Source organism: Cryptococcus neoformans, assembly GCF_000091045.1.
Source record: "Cryptococcus neoformans var. neoformans JEC21 chromosome 14 sequence".
Classification (NCBI taxonomy): domain Eukaryota; kingdom Fungi; phylum Basidiomycota; class Tremellomycetes; order Tremellales; family Cryptococcaceae; genus Cryptococcus; species Cryptococcus deneoformans.
The window spans coordinates 160,329-182,572 of NC_006683.1; the positions used below are offsets into that span (position 1 = coordinate 160,329).

Here is a 22,244-nt window from a genome sequence, read left to right on the forward strand (position 1 = left end):
GGCCGGAACCTTGATCGTCCTCATAAGATATATGGTAGTCACGTGATAAAGGAGTGGCGGGCATCGCCGACCCCTGGTCCCCGTCAGAAATTCTGTTGACCTCTTGTTCGCGCTCGATGAAAGTTGTTGATCATACAAGCAAGTCTACACCCAACGAAAGATGTCGATCGACCCAGCTGGATCACAGGCATCTCGCCAACTCCCCATCAACCTCTTCACCAGGTCTCCAACAGATGCCATCCCCCAGTCTACCTATTTTATTCCCTCCGCCTGGCGTCGATTCCAACTCTCAGAACTCATAAACCAGGTTCTCGGTAACACCGCTGAAAATGGAAGTAAACCTGTGCCATTTGACTTCCTTGTAAACGGTGAAGTTCTTAGGGGCAGCCTAGAAGCGTGGGTGAAAAAGAACAGGGGAGGAGATGAAGAAAGTCAGATTGATGTTGAGTATGTGAGGAGTGTGATGCCGCCAGAGGAGGCTGCGAGGGTCGAGGTCGAGGATTGGGTGTCTGGCTTGAGCTTAAGCAGGAAAGGGTACGTTCAAATGATGCAGAAAAGATTTATTTGCTGACATCCTCACAGATACGTGCTTCTTTCATCCTACCTATCTCACCTGCAAGTCCTCCCTCTTTCAGCTGCTGCTCAATCATCCTCTGCTCTTTACACTCTTCCCCTCCCTACTTCCCTTGGTGCTACATCCTGTACCTGGGTTTCTCCTCAAACTCAAGAAACCGACATTCTCGTCGCTGCCGGCGGTGTTGACCGTCAAACCCACGTTTACTCTATTCCCTCCCTCTCACCCGACACTGCTGATGCTCCTCGCGAACTCTACACCCTTCACGGCCACACCGGTCCTATCTCTTCTGTTATCGCTAGCTCCTCCGGTAAAGAAATTGTAACAGGTTCATGGGACGGTAACATCAATCTCTACGTCCTTCCCGACGCGGAGCCAACAGAACACCAAGTTCCTGCCGACCCCGTGTCTTATCTCCCTGGCCAAGGTACCAAGAAGCGTCGGAAGCTCGAGAAAGACCAAGAAAAGGCTCCTATAGAAGGTCTCACTGACGGTGATGCTACCGGCGAAGGTGGATGGAGGCGGGCGCCTGATGCTGTCATGCGTGGCCATACCGGCAGGGTCGGCGGCCTCGTTTGGGACAAGCTTGACAGTGGTAAGATCTGGAGTGCTGGCTGGGACGGAAGCGTGCGTGGATGGGAGGTGGAGACTGGTGCTGCCGGAGCGTTGAGGCAGGGACCGTTTGATAAGTCTGCGCTGTGTGTGGATCAGTGGAAGATGAATGGAACTTTGGCGACCGGTAATATGGACAGGACGATTTGTCTTTGGGATACTCGACAAGGTCAGTCACTGTCGTCTCATCCATCACTAGCTACACATCTAACTCATTTTTTTTCCTTAGCTACCTCCCTGATTTCCCTTACGCTTCCCACCACGTCCCCCGTCCCCTCTGTTACATGCCACCCTACATCCCCCTTCACCCTCGCCTCTGCCACTTACTCTGGCGTCGTCCAAATCTGGGATATCCGATCACCCAAGACTGCCCTTTTCACCGTTTCAAAGGCGCAGAGCAAGTTGGCCGATCCTAATAGAAAGGTTACAAAGAATGGCAAGGTTTTGGGTGAGAGGCTGTTGGCGGTTGACTGGAATGGAGAAGTTTTGGTTGCGGGTGGTGAAGACGGCGAGGTTGGGATCTGGCGAGCGAGAGGAGAGTAAAATCACGGGATATCGAGACTGTATGCATTGGGCATGTTTAAATTGTGATTCAGTGTCCTTCTTTCGCTGCTCTTACGATCTTTATTTTTCAAGTGGATTGCGTCGCTTTGGACCGAATCGTTTCAAAGGCCCTTCCCGTCAAAGCGATTAAAATAATGCTGTACCAGGATATTCCATTGAACACCAGTGGGCGAAATGTCAATCATTGATTTGCTCCCAAACAGCCTTACAGTTACTCGGCTTGCAACTTATTTACCTCCTTCATTCATGTAACCTTACCCTTCACCCACCGGGCGCGCCGCGCAACAGTTACATGCCGACTGCGCCAGACCAGATCCAAGAGTGTTCAGAGATAGATCCCTAGATGCTGCCTCTCTCCAACAGCGTCAAGACGCGATGGAAGAAAGTGGGATTGGATCATGTCGTAGACCGTCTTGCACATGAATGTCGAGCCTCTAATAATTTCTGGTGGGCAACCAAGGGGCGGACAAGACCGATGAGATACTTGTTCTACGCATCCAACTTGCATTCTATGAGCCCCACTTCTACATGCATGTGCCCAAGCATTGCAGGCAGCGATACACCAATCGCCTTCTCCCCACAGCATACACATCCGGCTGCACAGAGAGAAAAAGCATCTACGCAGTCTTGGCCGGGCCAAACGCGTCGCGTGTTGCCTCCTGGGATGCTTCTGGGCCTGGGCAAATCGCGGCGGGGACCCTTGTTTCTGATTCTTTCCTGCGTGCATGTTAAGAAAAAGAAAAAACAACCCTTCTTTTGCTGCTGCTTCAGTTGGGGATCCACCACTGTCCACACAAACTACCATCCACACTTTCGGGCAGGTCCCGTATTCCTTGTATCCCACTCCCACTCAGCAGTCCCAACCGACCACCGAAAAGCAACCACTAGTCAGAGCGACCGTTTGTCTCGGAGCACGGCAGCCACGGAACAACAGCAGCTGCTCGAGCACAGCGAGTACCGGCGCATTGACCTCGACGTCTCGCTTCCGTCGCCAGCTATCCGACTGCAAATTCGGCCAGCGCTGTAGCGAGAGTGTTGTGCTACCCTGCCAGTGAGTCTGCCTTGCACTATATTCACCGTCGCTGTCACTAAATTACTACGCAGCAGTCTATATCCATCGACGCCACGAAATAGCCTTGAAGGGTCCGACACGGCCTGCTCCTATTTCACCCATAGTCTCACCAAATCTAGACTTGTCGACAGCATCCTTTCAGCTGTAATAAATTATTACCGAGCTCATCTCAAACATAACTACGCCTCTCCTTTCGCCACTTCCTTACACCACACGTCACGCTTATTCCCCCATCTGATACTCTCCATTTGAGTGCCCACTCGTTCTCTTCACTATCACATTCGTTTGACATCACATTCTTTACCAAGCACCACGGCTGGCCCGTATCCTCAAACTATCTTTAAGATGATGCCTCATCCAAACGAACTCTTTCCCAGGATGGACTGGTATCGACGAGAGAACTGTGTTACTTGCAATGACACGACACCTACTTGCAATTGCTCCTCTTCGGAAAAGTGCATTCTCTCCTCTAGGTGAGTTTGTTTGTTATTACCGAGAGCAAACAAAGCTGACACGATTGAGTAGAACGTGCAGCCAATGCCCTACAATTCAGTGTATCGCCAAATCGTCAAGTTCAGGTGGATCAAGCGTTAACGTCGGAGCTATTGTCGGACCGATAGTAGCGGCTCTGGTGATTGCAAGTTTGGGATTGTTTTGGTGGATGAGAAGGAAGAAGGTGAGTTATAATGACGATTCACTAAGAAGCGTACTGACAAAAGCTGCAGAGAAGAGATCTCAAGCGTGTCGAAGAACTGGCCGCGCGAGCACGCAAAGCCGAATCAGCAGGTTTCCAACTCTCCCCGACCGGTTCTCCAGCTCCTGGTTCTGCCCACTCTCGTTCTCCCAACACTCACGATCTCCCACTTCCGCCTTCTTCAGCCACTCGTCGGTCACCATTACCCCCGGTACCTGTCAATGCAGAATACTATGACGAAAATGGCGCGACAATCCGGGTATACTCTACAAACGGCACTATCAACGCTGATCCCAATGGTGATCCATTTTCCGATAGACAGAGTATCTCAACGATGGGGAGTGGAGGTACAGCCAATATCATTCCTATCCAATGGATTCCACCTTCCAACTCGGAAGACGGGTTATCAAAGATGGCCACTCAGCCTGCGCAAAGCGCGGCCGCCAGAGCACTTGATCAGGCGAGACAAAATCTATTCAAACCCGGTGCCGCCCCGACCCGACCCGCACGTTCCCCTGACCTTGACCTACGTCTCAACCCCCCAAGCTCTTTTGACCTAAGCGCTTTGGAATCCCCCAACGCCAACACTTACCGTGACTCTTACCTCTCTGGCAACTCCGCCGCTCCATCCTACTTTTCCGGTCAATCCGATCTCAATATCGACGCGCCAAAGATTGTCACTTCGAAGCAAGTTCAAGTTGGAAGGTTGCAGCAAGCAGAGATGGTGCAATTTGGAGGGAAGCATGCGCAGATGATGGAGGTACTTGGCGGTTCGTCGATGTTGGGGTCTACTAGGGATGGAGATTATCCGTTTGACCAGCACCCTGCCGAACGCGGAGTGGGGCCTGCGCCAGGGCTATCACCGAGCGATGCTTCCTTCCGATCGGGTAGAACTGGTGAAGCTGTTCGGACGCTCACTCCTGTGAGTCGAAAGTTTGATGAAGAGGAGAGACTTGAGAGTGGGTCTACATCCCCTGGCGATTTGCGGTTCTCCATGGGTAGTCTGGCGTACCGCGATAGCACAAGCACCATGGGTACGAGTAGGTACCTCGCCTCTGCTACCACTGTTGCTGTCCCCACCGCGGGCATATCCCCTACACTCTTAACCTCTACCTCTACACCCAACACGGCCAATCACGAAGCAAGAGCGAGCGTCGTCTCATCTAAATCATACGCCGATTCCGTCCTTGGCGCTTTCCCCATGATCCCTCCCGACTCTCATCGCCCACCTCTCCCGCCCAATGCCAGCTTTATCGCAAATTCCAACTCTACGATGCACACCAGTGTCCCACACTCTACATCCGTCGACACTCTTGATCGAGCTCTCATCTCCCGTCCACCACCTTCGTATCGCCCTCCTCCCCCTGGCCCACGACCACCAAGCTCAGCAAGAGGGTCGACAGCTGCGGAGCTGCTACGTGAGCAGGGCGAGAGGGAAGATGGTGAATTCGATGAGGGGAAGGAAGGAGCGGGAGGGAAGAAGAAAAGGCCCGAGACGCAGACGAGTGTAGCAGATAGTTTATTGGGCAGTTTCCCGTTCGTACCCCCGAATGTGGATGACCTTGCGGGTCTACCGTCACCATCACAAAGAAACTGAGTTTACGAATGGAAGGAGAACGGACATCAGAAAGGAGTTGTCTCTTATGGGTTATGAACTGTGCGATGGGTGTATTTTATCATGGGATTTCTTTCTACTTTTATTTTAAGGGTTATGTCTCAACTTGTACCGAGGGGTATAGGATGGTTTACGAAATGCATGACAAAGACTTATGCTACAATGATGGTCGTCGTCTTGCCAATGTCATGTTGCTCAATCGGCGAATCATAAATCGCGTATTTTCCACCTCTTACTTGCTCGGATCGATCGGTGTCAGCCTTTTTAATCCCACCTCTTCATTCATCATCTCCATCCCAAACACACCGGGACGCAATATCGCGCCCCCTCCCAGCCCGCCCAGCCCCCCAACCCCAGTCCCAAATCTCGGAGAATTCCCACCACCATACCCGTATGAATGAACGAAGGGAGGACCAAATGGCGAGATTGTACCAGGATCAGAAAGCACAGCAGCAAGAGAAGTAGTTTCCGAGGGTGAGAATAGTTCGGGGGAAGACCGCTCTGTGGCAATGGAGGTTGAACGGGAGGGTAGAGGCCTGTGGGGTCCCTCGTTGGACGTTGATTTGTCGCTGGCATCATCATTTCCATGAATATCCTGCTCCTCTTCTCCCTTTTCAGCCGTAACATCCATATCAACGGTCGTACCAGTATCACCTTCGAAACTTGCACTACTTTTTAGTAATGGACAGAGTTTATCGGCGAGGATGGAAGATTTTGAAAATCCGGGACGCGGTGCATGAAGGGGGATGGTCCGTTCCTTGTGTTGGATATGTTCACCATTGTTTTGAGGGAAAAGACTTATAGTTTGAGAAGTTGAATATGAAGAAGGGAGCGGATGGGCTGAGAGAGATATGGACGGAGAAGCAACATCGGTGGAGAGTGATGGAATGGGATGAGGAGGCGAGTGTATTGAAGATTGCGTTGCATTTGAGGAGGGTCCAGAGGGTTCTTTTAGAGGCTCTCCAAACTCGGATTTTGTCTCGGCTGTACCTTGGTGTTTCTCCTCATGCGAGAGGATGTCCTCTCTATTCTTGCTTGTCACTGAACATACATTAAGAAGTCAGCATAAGAGGACAGTATACTAGCGAAGAAGCTGTACCAGCGTCTTTAATCGACTCGTTTATGCGTCCGATCAAACTGGGTTTGGTATGCCAGACTTCTCCCTGAGTATATGGCTGCGTCGAAGTTGTTGTGCTTGTTGGCTTGGTAAAAGAGGAGAGGCTAAGATGAAGTGTCAGTTATGCTACATGATGAGGGAATACCAGATGAGCATTTACTCTTTCTGCTGTGAAGCGAACATTGTCGCAGTCTCTTGTATAATAGTTCTGCAACTTTAGAGAAGGTGATATGGCTTGGCGGCGAATGGTCATACCATTATGCTTTTATACCTTTCGTCGGTGTCCACGCTTTTATTATCTCCTTGTCATTTGATCCTGGTGTTTAGTGACAGCCGCAACGTGAAAGTCGAAACATGAAAGTGGACCGTAGACGTCATATCCGGATGCTTGTCTCACGACGGTTTGCCGAGTTGCCGGAAGAGTGAGACGAGCGAGGAGCAGTGTGAGAGGGGAAATGTGGACCAAACGTTGGGGGTGAGGTGGGTCGCTGGCGAGGGAATGGGGAGAGTGGATGGTGGAGTAGCGCTGTGGTGAGACTCAGGTTAAAATGGTGCATGTCTTGTGTCGAAACAGTAAGCTGTCAACTCCACAGGAGGATTAGGGAAGGGAACGAAAGAAAATTACGTCTTGCATTTCTGGCAGTTAAGCGATGAGAGTATTCAATTCCGAACTGTCCAAAGGAAGGTCCTTTCCAAAGGCCCATGACGATAGATGTATGTTATTAGATGCTAGAATCCCTTTCGTCGCCTTGTTGACTATTTCAGGCGGCACGCGTGTGTGAAGATATGCAAGTGTTTTAGCCGACGTGCTACTTATAGCAGGTGAGACTCGTAGGGTGTATGTTATCGCTAATACGGAGGCCCGGCGCCCTGTGGGCTGATGTCAGCGGATTTGAGAACGATTCCACGAGTGAAGTCGTCAGTGGTTAAGTTATGGGAAAGCGCTATTGGTCAGGACATCTGAGCTGAAACAATTGATTGTGTGAGAGAACAGGGTCATACTTCGCTCTTTTTATTGCTGAGATGCTATGTGAATATCAATAAGATATTAAAAAGTTACCCTACAGCGCAGGGAAGAAAGAAAGACGGAAACGTATGTAATAAGAATCAGCCGGTACTCGCTCGCTGCCCTTCTTCTCGTAGGCCGACGTCGAAAGACTGAGCCTGATAATCGATAATTCCTCATAATCTATCATCGGGCAATGGAGATTTTCCACATCTCCGTCCCGGTCATCTTCCGACTCCACCCCCGTCTTCGTCGTCAAAACAATAAATACCTAGCAAAAAGCAGCCTTGTTCGACCTCAAAGATGGCCTCGACAATGCCATCCTCACCAATTGCGGACAAGGAGGCAGAAAAAAGGACGTTGGTCCTTGGAAATCAGTACATTGTTTCGCGAAAAAGCCATCCGTCACGTCAGTCCTTCTCCTCTTTCTCTAGACTTTTGTCAAACAACTGTAGTTTAGACGCTAATACGATACTGCTTCCCCCATGTATAACGTTCAAATATCAGATCTTGCTACTGTTCTTGATGTCCGACGTAATAGGAATGGTGTGACTGAGGCGTATGTTTCTTATGCTGGGAAGGACAAGAGGTTGGACGCCTGGATTGAAGAGACGGAGCTCGGAGAGGAGGTTGCGGGACCTTCGAAAGTATTATCGAGTGATAACCAAACAGGATCGAACTCCGCGCCAAATAGAGATGCTAGTGAGGCCCCCGAAAGCTCGAAACTGGCAGCAACTTCACCATCTGTGGAATCAAGTCCTGAAAGAGAGCATGCTACACTGACAAGAGTGAGAAACTTTGAAGACGTGCGGTTTGGAGAGTACCTTATCAAGACTTGGTTGGTCAACCTTTGGCATCCCCACAGCTGTCGAACAAGAGAGCTGACGGAAAGAAAAAAAGGTACTATTCGCCTTACCCGTTACCTCACACGGAGAGTGGTTCGTCGGAAATAGTTTCATCATCTAGGAAACGCAAACTCTCCGACTCAAATGGCCAGGCTACATCCAATATCTCCCAATCCAGTGCACATCGTCCTGCCCACGGAGTTGCTGTCAACGACGCGTTGCAGTATCCCAGTAAATCGCAAATGAGTAGAACAGTAAGCGACGTGTTCTCTATTGGATTGGAAAGGGAAAGTAGTAAAAGGCGCTTATGGGTATGCGATGTGAGTGTACTTCACGAAGCTCAAGGTGAGTTAGATTGGCTAACCTAGTTTGGTGTAGCTATGTTTCAAGTATATGCGCACCAGAACAGGTTGGGATCGGCATTCTGTAAGCCACAATTTTGTCAATAGTGAATTGCTGCAATCGATTGACATAATATTAGAGCTCTTGTACAATGCTGCAACCACCAGGGAGACGAGTATATCAAAGAGGAAGCTATACGATATGGGAGGTGGATGGGGCGGCAGCTCCGGTAAGTACAATGGCGTTAATGACGTCTTTTTGTTGATTGCTAATGTATTCACAGTTATATTGTCAAAATATATCTCTCTTTGGAAAACTATTCATTGACCATAAAGTGGGTTTTCTTTATTCATTGCAGAGTTCGACTAATCCATCTTAGTCTGTGTTCTTCCACGTCGAAAATTTCTTATTCTACATAATATGTGATGCCGCAACAAGTCAGCGTGATCAAGCGATGGCATTCTTTTCAAAAGTGCGCAAACTCTGCAATTGTAAAAAAAAAGCTCACCGCAAATGCAGGAAAAGGTCTCATACGATGACTACAACCTAGCTTGTATAGTGACTTTCCCGCCGTTCCAAAATCGAGGCTTTGGTAAACTTCTTATTGAATTCAGTACGTTACTTGACCATCCCCATAACTTGCAATCACTAACTGCAAGCTTATCAACAGGCTATTATCTAACAAAGCACCCATCCACACGACCCAAATCCCTGTCGCCTGGTACACCCGAACGTCCTCTATCTGATCTTGGCCTCAAAGGCTACACCGCCTACTGGGTATCCGTCGTCCTCCGTTTCTTACGAATCTTACTCAAAGATGCCGAACCAGTGAAATCTACCGAATCGCCAAGAAAGGAAAGGAGGATGTCAAAGTCGCAGTCGCCCTTGAAACCTGCTAGTTGTCGTACGTTGCGAACAAGAAAAGAAGACCCACAAAAAGGGGAGAAGATAACTGTATGTGGACGTGGTATGTATCATTGAGCATGTCAACAATAAAGAATGATCCACGCTGATGATGGAGTAGTAGTTACAAAGATGCCTATAACGGGCCGCCCTGGCCAGTACACAGTGACTCTCTCTTTATCGGAGATCGCGAAAGTCTGTCACCTCAGGATCGACGATACAGCTTTCACCCTCTCAGAATTAGGCTTCCTTCACCAACGTCGTGCTGCTACTTTCCCTATCCAGCGAAACAGCCATATTCATGGCGAAGGGTACCACCCGCCTGGGACCACAGCTGACGGAGGAGAAGAGCCATCAGGAGAAGATTCAATAGAGGATGAAGATCTGGGAGAATGGAAAGACATCGAGGTAGTGGTCAGTCGGGGAATGGTAGAAGAGGCATGGGAGAAATGGAGAGTCAAAGAGAGAGGGGTCTTGGACGAAGATTGTGTCTTGTTGTGAACTTGATGCTCCGGGCATAACATATTCATGCTATAGAACATCCAACAGCTGAGCGGTATTGTCCGTCGAGGGGCTTGTGTCCAGCCTGCTGTTGTGCATGTTGTAGGATAATTTAACCCTCGAGAAAGGGGGGCAGGCCGCCGTTCAAGATGGATAATAATAGATCATTCAGAGATTTGAGATTTAAGACCACATCAAAAATTTCCCCTTCAGGTAATTCTGATTACCCCGACGGCGATGTAGACATCAGCGAAAAGCAGCAGCTGATGCCGTCATACGTCATGCATCTTCCTCTCTTGCTTTTCTCGCGCTCATCTCATCTCTCGTTAAATTAATTATATAGAACTGATTATTGTTATTTTTGTGCGTTCGGCGGCAGTTGGAGTAAGCCCAGAGACTCGTAATCGGAGTAAAATGATTTGATTAAATCTGATTCCACTACCGGGCATTTTGGAATCGCTGATATTCCGACAGCTGCCGAACCTACTCAATGTCTTATTATGCACCACGAAGCATGGATTGCGAAATAATCTTGTATGCAGAAACAAAGCTATAGCAGAGAGCAAGTCCATATGCATCATGTAGCGTGCTATATTGCAGACGGTTTAAGCCAAAGACGGGGAGGAAATTGAAGCTCCGACAATCCAACTCCGACACGGGACAGGGCCGAAAGTCGAACGACGAATACTTGTAATTACCGGACCCAGAAGAGTGGGTTCTCACGCACATTGCGATCGTAATAATTAATATTGCAGTTCTTCTGAAATGCTTGTTCTGACACGTTGAACACATTTTCATCAATAAGGACCTGGCACTGAATTCGATTTCACGGTTTACATGATGTTAATCGCATTCTACATAGGATAGAAGACTTCAATTCCCGCGGTAACCTCAAGACAATCGGTCAGCGGCTTCATTCTGATATTTCGATCACTGTCTTCTTCATTTTCGCCATGTCGGAGGCGGCGAATTCATCGACCCCCGACAGGCATAACACTGTATTTGTAGTCACCCTGGTCTTTGCTGTGATCGCCACAGTGTTCGTCGGCTTGAGAATGTTGTCAAAAGGATGGATCGTAAAACGATTCACGACGGACGATTGGTTCACTGTTGCCGCCTGGGTATGTACCTGATACGGCAAGGTACAAAGAGCTCATGCGATCGCCAGGTCTTCATGTTGGGAGTGACAGTTTCTATCATGATAGGTGCGCGGGACGGATTAGGAATGGTGGATTCAGGTAAGTAAGGAGCCGCTCCAGAACAGTAACATCACTAATGTTGAATTCAGATATTCCTCCTGACATGGTCGACCCACAAGAGAGCGCCATATACGCTTTTACCATCTTTTACAACCTGGCAATCATGACTACCAAAACGGCAATCTTGATTTTGTACGTTCGATTGGCAGCCGCACATGCCTTTCTTCGACGAGCTTCAATCGCCACCATGGCTGTGGTGAATCTCGCAGGAGCCATGCTGGTGCTACTCAACATATTTCGATGCCGGCCCATACGCGCTGCATTCACCAGTATTGACGGCTCCTGTATCAACCTTGTTTCGATATTCTTGTCAACATCTCCTATCAATATACTCACCGACTTCGCTATCCTTCTGCTTCCTTTACCTATCTTGACCCGCCTTCGAATGGAATTTCGCCAAAAGGTCGTCCTTGTCGCCACTTTCATTGTAGGGGGGTTCGTCACAATCGTAGACGTTGTGCGCGTTGTGTACCTGCAGAATGCTCTCAAGGCAGAATACGCCGAGAACACCAACGATCCGTCGAACACTGTCTCCCAACAAAACACCAGAAATTATGGTTATCATGTCAGTTATTCGTTGATGTGGTCTGGTATAGAGGTATCCGTGGGGTTGATGTGCTGCTGTATATTGGTGCTAAAACCTCTGGTCATGCGAGTTCTCCCAGCTATCTTGAAAGATCCCAACAAATCAGCACTCACAGGAACTCTCCTTTCTTTCGACTTTTCACAACCTGAAGGCTCTCAAAGCCAATCTCTTCCCTCAACAAGGGAATTTGCCGGGACATTGGGTATGACGGTTGGCACTAGTGGTACTGACCCAACGGAAGTTTCAGGCGCTGCTGAAACGGAGACAAGGAATGGATTGAGGCATCAGCAAAATGGAGGAACTGGAAGGAGTGATGAAGATGAGACGTTCGACTTGTTTGATATGCTGGCTAGTGATCCTCAACACTCGGGGGCTCAAGTGACCCATCCTCCTCATCGAAAGTCTGAAAGGCAGTCACATTCGACGGCCAGCAAGATCAAGAACATGTTCGGTCATCGACATTCTGCTTCGACAGATACAACCCAAGAACCTACTCAAGTCTTCTTTGATTTTGTCCGTATGGGCGGGAAGAAACCACTGACAGAGCTCACTGCCAAAGAGTCTCGTGGCCCTGTGATCTTTGGTACGTTTACCGGTCATGTTTAGGTATCGCTGAAAGGCTGACGATGGATCGCAGGAAGCATCTTGTTTTTTATCTGGGGCTTTTCCTATGGCCTAATGGGAACGCTCAATGTCCGAGTACAAGAGATCCATGGCTTTTCCCCTTCTCAGACACTCGCTCTTAGCTGCTCTTACTGGATCGCCTATTTCTTTGCTCCCCCTGTCATCGGTTATTGGGTCATCACTCGACAAGGCTTCAAAGCTACATTTATAACCGGTCTTGCCTTTTACTCAATTGGAGCTATGGCGTTCTGGCCATCAGCTGTCCTTGCCAGCTATGCTGGGTTCTTTATCAGCAATTTCCTTGTCGCTTTGGGTCTAGCTACTATCGAAGTCGCTGCGAATCCTTTCATAGCCCTGGCTGGACCTGGACAGTACTCTGAAGCGAGGCTCAATTTCTCACAATCGATACAGGCTGTTGGTGGATTGATCTCACCTATCATAGCCTCCAAAGTCCTTTTCGACGAGCTAAGTGGTAGCGAAAGCCTCTTGTTCAAAGTACAATGGTGCTACCTTGCAGTGGCGATATTTGTCTTGTTCACGGCGGTCGTATTTTTCTACGTGCCTTTAAGCGAAGCTGGGGATGAGGATCTGGAGAAAATCGCAAAAGAGAGAATGTCGAGAGCAGAGTTGCCCTCAAATCCAAGATATTGTGGAATACCGATGCGCATCTGGGCATTGGTGCTAGGGATAATGACGTTGTGGTTTTATACCGGAGCACAAGAAAACCTCAACTACTACTGGTCAACGCTGTCCGTCATCATAAAACCCTCTTTCGACAGTCTTTGGGGTCAAACTTTGGGACGTGTTGTCTTTGTCATGGGACGCTTTGTGGCTGCGGTGTTATGCTATATCGGAATCCCACCTCGATACATTTTGGCTTGTTTTACTATGGGCGCATTCATCACCACAATTACTACCATCGTCCTACCCACTGGCAATGGTACCTACGCAAGTTTGATCCTTATCGAGTTCTTTGAATCACCAATCTTTCCTACCGTATTTGCTATCACTATCCGTAATCAAGGACGTCACACGAAATCAACTTCCACTATGTTGATGATGACCGCATCTGGGAGTGCGGTTTGGCCGGCTGTGGCATACGGTGTCAACCTTCGTTATGATGGCCGTTCTCGCCTCCTTTTGGTCCCTGCGGTCGTCTTATTTGGTTTAAACTCAGCATATTCGGTAATACTAAGCTCTACCAAGACGTGCAGGAGATGGATCGATCCTCGTTGGAGCAAAGGAAAGCCATTATTGGAGAAGGGGACGAGGGAGAAGGATGTGGGCTATGGCGTGGGTTATCCAGAGGGTGATATTGGAGATCCCGGAATATCACCCAGACAGAGGACTGAGGAGCTGCAATTGGGAAGTGAAGGAGGCTTTTTGAGTGCTCCTATGACGATGGGATTGGGTTTGGATCTCTCGGAACAAGAAGAGCAACATCCATCGGGTCCAGAAGATTTTACAGAGAAAAGGACCGGTGCAGGTTGAAGGGCGGTTGCTTGTCAGAATACTCAAGACTGTAGTACTATAATCATTAATGCTTGTCAGAATACTCAAGACTGTAGTATTATAATCATTAATGTGTTGTTGTATGATTAAACTTTTGGTTGTCTAATGTCGAGATGTAGTCATGACAGATGTCTTCTCCTATCAAATTGGGTGCTTCATGCTTCATGGCTTTCAATTTGAGTTCCTTGCATGTGGGAATCGGCCCCATTCATTACGCATGAGCTGTCCTAATTTACGTTTAATAGCTCTCAACTGCAATATCTACTAATTTTTACACTGTAAGGAACGGAGAGAAGATAGTGTTTAGCAGAACGGAAGAAGAAGACGAGAGGAGGAGGGAACGAAGGAATTGGGGTGATAAATATTAGCCGAGGAGAAGAGGAAGAGGAGAGCGAGGAAGAGAGAAGGGGGGAGGAAACCGGATCAGAAGAAGCTCTCAGGAGATCGGAGTCGGAGGAAGGAAGAGGAAAAGGGTGCTCGAGGGGGGAGAAAGATTGGTCAGCTGTACAATTAGGAAATGATATATAAAGAGTTCTTCGCGTAGACGAAATGAAAGACAACCTTCATATTCTTCACACTTCTCTGGCTACCTTTCCAAGAAAGTCCCATTCGAAATCACCGCAAACTTCACTAGCTTCCGAACCTCTAAGTTGCCCGACTGGATTAAACCGTGGTTAAAACAAACGTAGTAGCCTCAGGTGCTTTCCGGCCTCTCCGAGGACAGGGGTACCGCTACAAACACCGACAACAGTCTTACAGTCTAAAAGCAACAGCGTCAATCATTCACCTATAAAGCTGTGAGGCGAATTTTATAATTCGAGACGGACTAATCTTTGGTCCGTCAAGGGAATCTCCATGAGAGTGCGTTGTTGCTTTATAATACCTACACATGCCCCGTATGCAGTGTACGTCAACTCAGATGGGTTGATAACGTGCTACAATGGTGTTTGCTGCAAAGGCGCGATATGCAAAACGACAACATGTCCTATACTGCCCAAAACGCGGTAATCCATCCATGTTGATCATTGTAAAGATCCCGTCCTCTATCTTGTAGTGGGCATATACATTTTATTCTTCTACATAGGTCAGAACGAGGTGATCCACTGCTCCCTGTTCTACGTCGTCTCCTCCGGGTAATCGACTGACAACGCGTACAGCTCGCGCCAAAGTAAGACTGACTCTCACTTCCTGTCCATTACGCGTCCAGCCAACCTTCGCACTATTGTCTTTGCCCATCGCGACTTGACAATCTATTGACTGACTGAGAGCGAGTCGAGGCGAGAAAAGGATTGCCTGCCAGCCAGGTGCAGCGGGATGCACACCGGCCACCTCGATGAGGTATTCGTAGATTGCGACGCTACCCCATGAGTGACAGTCAGATCGTTGACTAAACGTGTCCTCTTCCCAAGTTGTCAGGTTATTCTTCAACATAGCGCGCCACGGGTCCCACACGACAGGCCAAAACGTGTCGTAGGCGGATCCACCAGATTTGGCAAAGGCACGGAAGGCATAGTGCATGAAGACGTATGAGCACTTGGCAAACTCGGCCTTTGAAGGTCGGTCGATAAAGGAAAAGGAGGAGAGAAGAATCTCACGAGCATGGTCTCCGGTTGCTGCCCCGCACAGAACGGCAAAAACCTGCGCATGCTGGGAATATATATCGAAAGGCTGGTCCGTGGTCGAATCAAGATAGAAAGTCCCGTCGAAACAGTTGATATTAATGGCGTCCCGAAGATATTTGCACGCGTGATCATACTACGGGCAAGATCCGGCTCGCCAAGGTGCCCTGCCAGATGAGATACGCATGAAAGAGTGTACGATAACAGCATGGTAAACATGCTGTGTGTGTTGGATGCTCGTCCTTGTGTCGGTACACCACCGTCGGGATGATCTGGCGTCCACGACCATTGTACAACCCAGTCCACGAACTGCCAGTACCGCTTGGGCAGTCCCGACACGAGTCCCTGATGATCGATGTGAGAATTGAAGTAATCGAGTACGCGGTTGATTTGGGGTAGGAATGGTCGGATGAACGTCGCATCGTTGAAGAAGAAGTGGTATCTTCGGCGTATCTTTCGGAATCGTCAATGATTGTCACTTGGGGACATAAACCGCACTCACTGAAGCTGCTCATAAAAGGGGCAATCGGAGTAACCGTCAAACGTACAGTTTCTCAGTGTCCGTACGCTAACGTCCCATATCCTGGAGATTTCATCCGTTTCGGGCTTCGACCAGCTCGCCAGAAGGTCTAATGGGTAGTTAACCTGTTTCGCTTGCAGTGTGATGAGAGTGAGGTCCGAGGTCCCGCTGTCAACGATGAGTCTCAAGTAACGGAATATACGGAACCAGAAAGGCTCGTACGCAATCTCCTCTTCAGATGACGTCGAAGATATGTTGATGATGTCGGGTGGTCCAAGCAGCTTGCCATTAGGATCCGTACGATCGCCCTTGACCCGCAACCAAGGATATGCCCTCGGCTCGAGCTCGTAACATTGGCGTAAGTGAAAGTCAACTTGGCACTTCCCTGGGTGGGCCGGCTAACAACCCATCGTAGGAAAGCGGTCGAATGAGATGAGGCCTCGAAATCGATCTGATGACGGGTATTCGCAGGGATTGTCACCGACCTCTCGCCGCGTGCAAGAGCCGTCCAATCTTCGACTGGGACACAACTATCTGCATGACTTATACGGTTGATCGCGCAATCGCTCTCCACGGGGAAGGGTGTAATTCTGGGGGAGAGGCGCCAGGGGGTGGTGTCACCGGTCCTGATGTTGAAATGATAAGCTACTGGGCGGACCTCATGGGGAGTGTCGACCGATGCGACTTGTTCATATACCTGGCCGTTCTTTAGCTGTTGCCCCTGTCAAGACCGTTTGCGACCACTCACGTGGAGGAATACATCGTCATCCAATCCCATCGGAAAAGTGACCTCAGGTCGGGCGTGACGCTTCCACTCACTTGTCTCCGTGCTCAAATCAATGACTCTCTTTCACATTCTACCGAACCATACAACGTGAAGCCCGGAAAATTGGTTCGCGAGAAGGGGAACCCGGCCCTATTTCCTGGGAAAAAGCGGATGACTTCGAAGGATATCTGATTGTCTCCGTTTTTAAGCCAGGGCGAGATGTCTAGACTGTCGTAGTACCATATCTGAGAGCAACTCCGGCTAGGTCCAACAACGACTCGTTGACCATTGATGCGCAGCTTATATCGGGTGTCCGCGGTGAAGTGGATCAGCGCTCTCCCCTGTTGATCCTTGGCAGTGTTGATATTGGATTGTCGGGCGGGTGAAGACAGCTAACTGAGCGGCTGAATTTTTGCTCCCGTCAACCCATTCTGGGATCCAAACCCATCGTTTTTTGCAGGCCCTGTACTGTCCTTGTCAGCGTAGTCGAGAGCGCGAGGGAGTGTCATTGCGTGCACGTACCTCTAGCACTTGTCCTTGCTCTTCTGGAGACATTATGGAGTTCAGTGGTTGTGATCATGCGTGTTCCGAGGCATACAAATAGGGGAATCCATGTACTACTCCCTTTCTCTTGCAATGCCATGTTTTATTCTCTTCTCCATTTCACGGTTGACTTAATGTGGAAGGAGTCGCGGAGTCTTGAAAATCTCCGTGACGCGTCGAATAGACTTTTACGCGACTTAAGATAGTAACAAACTGAAAGACGAACGGAGAACTTCACTTTGTTATTGCTCACCCATTCCATAAATCTCTAGAAATCATCATGTGGTAAGCCTTATCTTCGAGAATATTCCTGAGCGAGCTGAATATACCTCTAGTAAACATATCCTCAACGCACAGGTCGCCATTCGCGCTCCATGCTGCAAGAAATTCTTCGACGTTCGTTTCCCTCTAATTATTTTGAACGATTATGGACAGGAGCTGACGACTGTTCGATATCATCAGTGCCCACAATGTCATGCCGAGACTCAAGATCACCCATTACGGAAAACAATGGAGATGGCTTTCTTGTGTAAAAAGGTCCGTCTACCTCCTTTATACTTCACTTAACCACCGCCGGGATACAAACGAGATCTTTTTCAGCTAAAGTTGTACCTTCTTTCAGTGCAAGAAAGCCTTCAGAAAGGACATGACAGAGTATGAGGAAGCGGATGAGTATTGCCCACATTGCGATAACCAATATATCATTGAAGCGAAGGAGCCGCAAGCTATGGTTGGAGTTGAAGGTGAAGATGCGAGGATTGATAATCGGTGAGTCATCAACTTTTCTGATCATGTATCTTTCACTCGTTGGGATGATATGATGCGTGATACTGGTCAAAATGGCTTCAACTGACGATCATCAATAGAATGCTGAAGGACGACCGAGTCAAAGAGAAACCAGAGAGGAGTCTTTTTGCAGCCCAAGACATGTCGGACAAACTCGACAGAATGCCCCTCTTCCAGCTGAACCCCAAAGAAAAAAGATAACCATGCAGCAGTCTTTTGGCTGCATTTTAACCTACCCTGTATTATATATCTGATCTTTTGGGAGCTTTGGTAAAGTTGTTTATTAGACGTGCAGTTCATTACCATGCATACAGTAGCAAGAAAACGTCCACAGTGAACCCGCAAATATATATCCCTGAGCAAATATTAGATGTCCCTATCTTCAACTCCTCATTGCCAAATTTCTAATCTCCCATAACCTTTTCTCTTCTCTCCTCTGCCTCTCTCTTATTTCGCTACTTCCATTTGGCGGTCGCATGATCCACCCTCTCATTTCCTTCCTATGCCGCTCTTCCGCTTCTTTGCACTCTGCCCATAGCTCCGGCGATATCTCGACACCGACAGACGGTCGGGTCCTATCTTCCCATGAAGCAGAACTAGCAGCAATAGACATGGATGATTCACTCGTCAGGCGCTGCGACCATGTTGAGCTCGAGGCGACAGAGCCCGAGCCAGGACCGATAGGCACGAAACGCCGACCGGCGCCAGCTCGTATCGTGCCCCCACCAGCCTCTTCATCTTCGTCGTCCGCCATCCCCTCAAATGGATCTGGCTCGTCTTCGTCAGATGGGAGGATGCTGACCCACTTCATATGGATGGGGTCAAACTGCATATCACCGACTATTCGAGGTGCAACGGCCGCAGACGTTGATGCTATGGGTGACGAGACGCCTGCACCGACGGAAGAGCCGGTATAGTGGGTGATGAGTGCGGGACGGGTGGAAGAAATGGTGTCAAAGTCACGAAGAATAGACTCGTTGCCTTCCCAACGTAATGTAGTGGGATTCCATGTCATTTCTCCGACCACTAATCATTCTCGTCAGCCTGTTCTCACGCAAAAACTTTACCAATCATAAATGCTACTCACCCTTTTTTTTATCTGCTCCGCCAAGATGCTTGATCAACCCGGCTCCCTTCCTTCTGATCTTTCTCGTAGCTAGCTGCGTTCCACCAGACTTCTTTCTCTTCTCCTCCTGAGGCTTATCTTTTTGCCCGGTTGCCTGAGTCTGCAAATATCCTTGAGTATGGCCATGGCTATGTAAGAGATGTTCGTGCTCTACAAGACGAATCAGCGCTCTTTTCATCTTTCCAATTTAGATGAACTCACCTCTCTTAGAAGGTTTGCCCAGTCCCAATCCCGCCATATTTCTTACACTCCCACCTCCCTGCCCCTTACCTATCGTCCAACTGCTTAAATCCTCATCAACCCTAAGATCATCAATACCATCCAACTCCGACCCATCTCCATAGAGTTTCCTCCGCGAGGAGCTCATATTCATCGTCATGGCGTATGTGGGTGAAGATGAGGTTGAGGGACTAGATGTAGGAGTGGAGTGCATGCGATTTCTCAGAGACATGGTTGAATGTGGTGGAAAAGGGTGGGGGATTGAACTAGTGGTGAGCGTGGTCGATGTAAGCAAGTCTGCCTTAGGGAAGATTGATGAGACAGGAGGTCGGATCTTTGCACGAGAGCTAGAGGTCGGCATGGTCAATCTTGAAGTCGAACTGTGGTACCGATCCCTATCCTTTGCACCAAGACTGGCGTGATTCAAGCTTGGCATTGGAGGCAAGCCAAACTGCTCAAAATGTGATCCCATGCTTGATACTGACCCACTCTGAGCTATCGCATCTTGCAAGCTTGCCAATGACTGTTTTCGGGTCAATGAAGGTGATTGCGGTGGGGCGGCAAGATGGAAATGGGATTTTTGGTGACGCAGTCGAGACGCAGAAGGCGTGGGTGGCTGAGAAGGAGTCGAAGAGGCAGGGACAGGTGGAGGTCCCATGTTGAGTAGGTGACCGCTCCGAGAACGCATGGCTTCTTTCTCCCTTCCACTCACTCCAACATCGCTAGGACGAGAAGAATCTCGAACGACCGTAGAAATTGAATGACTTCTCAGTGCCAGTCCTAAGGCCCCCAAGCCTCCTAGACCGCTCTGTGTTCTTTCCCTGATTGAGCCATGTGGTGGTGGAACAGGTGTATTTCTTCCCCACCCCTGCTCACGTTGTTTTTCCCAAGCTTTCTCCCTTTCTTTGACCACGCTCTTTTGAGGTTGCCCTTTGCGCAGTGTCAGAGGAGGATTACGATCCCGTGCTCTCTTTTGAGCGCGCAATCGGTGACGCGAGAGTTCAATGCCTGGATCATCTAGAACAAGGCCATCTTCAAACGAATCGTCTGCGGCTCTTTTGATGTCGCCGGGAGGAGAAGGGGCGGGAGCATATTCAGGCCTTCGCTTGCGGTCGAGAATAGAGTTGAGCTCCTTCGTTCTGCTAGCGGAGAAGAACGTCGGTTCAAACTCTAATCCATCCTCCAAATCCTCTTCCGCATTCAGCTCGTCCTTTTCCATGCCGTAATTCTCAGCGAAGCCATCGCTAACACTTGTCGCACTCGTTTCACTAAATCTCTTTCCAGACGGCGAATCCTCTGACCCCCACCCATATTTTTTCCCACTTGCAGACGTACTGGGTGAGCCCCAAGATTCGCTGTTCACGGTTGAAGCGATGGAGTCTCGAGGACCCGTGCGCCGGGGACGGGATGCAGGTTGCGTAGCAAGAGTAAGATTCGTTAAATTGAGTGGCAACGCAAAGTCTGCTTCGAGCTCGTCTTCCAAAGTGGCTGATTCATGCGATGGCGTGGCGGCTGGTTTTCTATTTCTTGGGGGAGGAAGCAATGCTTTGATGGTCGCCCCTGCCTTCAATGTAGCCTGGTCCTCGTCATCCAAATCCATGAAATCATCCAACGCATCGGCTCCTGCAAACTCTTTCCTCGATGAAGACAACCTCTTCCCCCCTAAGTCGTGTAGACCTCCTTTCAGTTTGAGAGTTGCACTTCTATCCTCCTCTTCTCCAAACGCTTTTTCGAAGTCGTCCAGACCAACATCCGCCTCCCAAGACTGTTCTAATGCTCTTGCTCGTGCATTCACTGTTCCTGCTAATATCCCGCTGCTCGGAACAGATGGCGATCCTCCTTCCCCTCCGAGTTTTGTAATCGTTCCTACGCCTTTGGGACCGGCACCTACAACTGTCCGAGTAATATGGCTGCTTGACGAAGATGAAGAAGCGGCACTGGATCTTGGTCGATGTGGCTTGTTCCGTGGCGAGGGCAGGGGAGGTAAATCACCTGCAGGCAAATCAAAGTCGTCGTCTAATGAGTCAACTTCCTCTTCAGGTTTCTTTAGTCCACCAGCCTTGCCTGATGTGTGGACCTGGCGTAACGGGGAGGAAGTGAGGGATTGCGAAAGCGATGAGCGGTGGGAGGAGGATGACGATGGTGAGGGAGAGAAGGGGAGCATAAAATTGGACGCATTAGTGTTGAAATCAAATGATGGGTCATCTGTCCAGTCGTCTGAAGGGACCAAAGTGCCTGCCGGAGGCGGCGGTACAGGGGACATGGTTACGGGCTTCGATGGTCAGTGCGTCGAGTTGTTCGTCATGAATTGTCGTTGATATCTTTGTCGGTGTCGGTGTGCTGTGAGAAGATAGCGAGGTGGGCTATGGTAGGGATTATAGACCTCTCATGTTCGGAGAGTAGCGAGAGGATGGATGGATTATCGTATGTTGATGGATGGGAAGAAAGACAAAACAAACATTCACGAAACGCGTGAAGTCAACGCGGAGCGCGGTTTGTGGCACTTCTTGTTTTACCGGGCATTTGACGCAGTAATATTCGAACAGTATGTGTAGCATGTCGTAGCCATAAACTTTGCATAGACATAATCATGACCACGCTCTGCATCCCATATTATGAAACCAAATCACAATTGTCGAGGTCTTTCCAAATTTGTAGAAACCAATAAATAATAACGGCGGAAAGCGAAGCGCAGGGACGGAGACAGAGGAACGGACAACGAAGTTCGCCGAGAGTCTGTTCTGAGACACGAGTCTCTGTCCTGTCCGGAGGACAACTAGTGTCCCGATCTCAGTGCGTTCAGTTGTCCTATCTCGAACGTGCACGATGATCAGTCTTT

General features: G+C 49.1%; 7 protein-coding genes across 7 annotated transcripts; 5 read left to right on the forward strand and 2 right to left on the reverse strand.

Annotated features, from left to right (window-relative positions):
* The first annotated feature begins 131 nt into the window (after positions 1-131).
* CNN00480 (chromosome organization and biogenesis -related protein, putative) lies at positions 132-1,775 on the forward strand. Its single transcript, XM_568580.2, has 3 exons — positions 132-534; positions 583-1,355; positions 1,416-1,775. The coding sequence occupies exons 1-3, from the start codon at positions 161-163 to the stop codon at positions 1,727-1,729; spliced, it is 1,461 nt and encodes a 486-aa protein (XP_568580.1). The 5' UTR covers positions 132-160; the 3' UTR covers positions 1,730-1,775.
* Positions 1,776-2,497: 722 nt separating this feature from the next.
* Positions 2,498-6,383, forward strand: CNN00490 (expressed protein). Its single transcript, XM_568582.2, has 4 exons — positions 2,498-2,801; positions 2,855-3,295; positions 3,348-3,498; positions 3,548-6,383. The coding sequence occupies exons 2-4, from the start codon at positions 3,168-3,170 to the stop codon at positions 5,111-5,113; spliced, it is 1,845 nt and encodes a 614-aa protein (XP_568582.1). The 5' UTR covers positions 2,498-2,801; positions 2,855-3,167; the 3' UTR covers positions 5,114-6,383.
* On the reverse strand, positions 5,255-7,310 carry CNN00495 (hypothetical protein). The gene is made up of 3 exons (XM_024658875.1): positions 6,409-7,310; positions 6,231-6,352; positions 5,255-6,172 (listed from the first exon to the last, which is right to left on the reverse strand). Exons 1-3 carry the CDS (start codon positions 6,429-6,431, stop codon positions 5,364-5,366), a joined length of 954 nt encoding a protein of 317 aa, XP_024514690.1. The 5' UTR covers positions 6,432-7,310; the 3' UTR covers positions 5,255-5,363.
* Positions 7,311-7,528: 218 nt separating this feature from the next.
* Positions 7,529-10,137, forward strand: CNN00500 (conserved hypothetical protein). Its single transcript, XM_568584.2, has 10 exons — positions 7,529-7,663; positions 7,762-8,092; positions 8,155-8,419; positions 8,478-8,525; positions 8,581-8,670; positions 8,725-8,775; positions 8,821-8,913; positions 8,961-9,054; positions 9,112-9,408; positions 9,466-10,137. The coding sequence occupies exons 1-10, from the start codon at positions 7,558-7,560 to the stop codon at positions 9,843-9,845; spliced, it is 1,755 nt and encodes a 584-aa protein (XP_568584.1). The 5' UTR covers positions 7,529-7,557; the 3' UTR covers positions 9,846-10,137.
* A 489-nt stretch (positions 10,138-10,626) lies between these two features.
* On the forward strand, positions 10,627-14,418 carry CNN00510 (L-fucose permease, putative). Its single transcript, XM_024658368.1, has 4 exons — positions 10,627-10,966; positions 11,014-11,083; positions 11,134-12,273; positions 12,328-14,418. Exons 1-4 carry the CDS (start codon positions 10,799-10,801, stop codon positions 13,803-13,805), a joined length of 2,856 nt encoding a protein of 951 aa, XP_024514101.1. The 5' UTR covers positions 10,627-10,798; the 3' UTR covers positions 13,806-14,418.
* Positions 14,419-17,507: 3,089 nt separating this feature from the next.
* Positions 17,508-18,378, forward strand: CNN00520 (zinc finger protein, putative). The gene is made up of 5 exons (XM_568585.2): positions 17,508-17,559; positions 17,610-17,670; positions 17,737-17,811; positions 17,897-18,042; positions 18,141-18,378. Exons 1-5 carry the CDS (start codon positions 17,555-17,557, stop codon positions 18,259-18,261), a joined length of 408 nt encoding a protein of 135 aa, XP_568585.1. The 5' UTR covers positions 17,508-17,554; the 3' UTR covers positions 18,262-18,378.
* Positions 18,353-21,873, reverse strand: CNN00530 (GTPase activator, putative). The gene is made up of 3 exons (XM_568586.2): positions 19,388-21,873; positions 19,148-19,336; positions 18,353-19,086 (listed from the first exon to the last, which is right to left on the reverse strand). The coding sequence occupies exons 1-3, from the start codon at positions 21,666-21,668 to the stop codon at positions 18,443-18,445; spliced, it is 3,114 nt and encodes a 1,037-aa protein (XP_568586.1). The 5' UTR covers positions 21,669-21,873; the 3' UTR covers positions 18,353-18,442.
* Between the last annotated feature and the right edge of the window lie 371 nt (positions 21,874-22,244).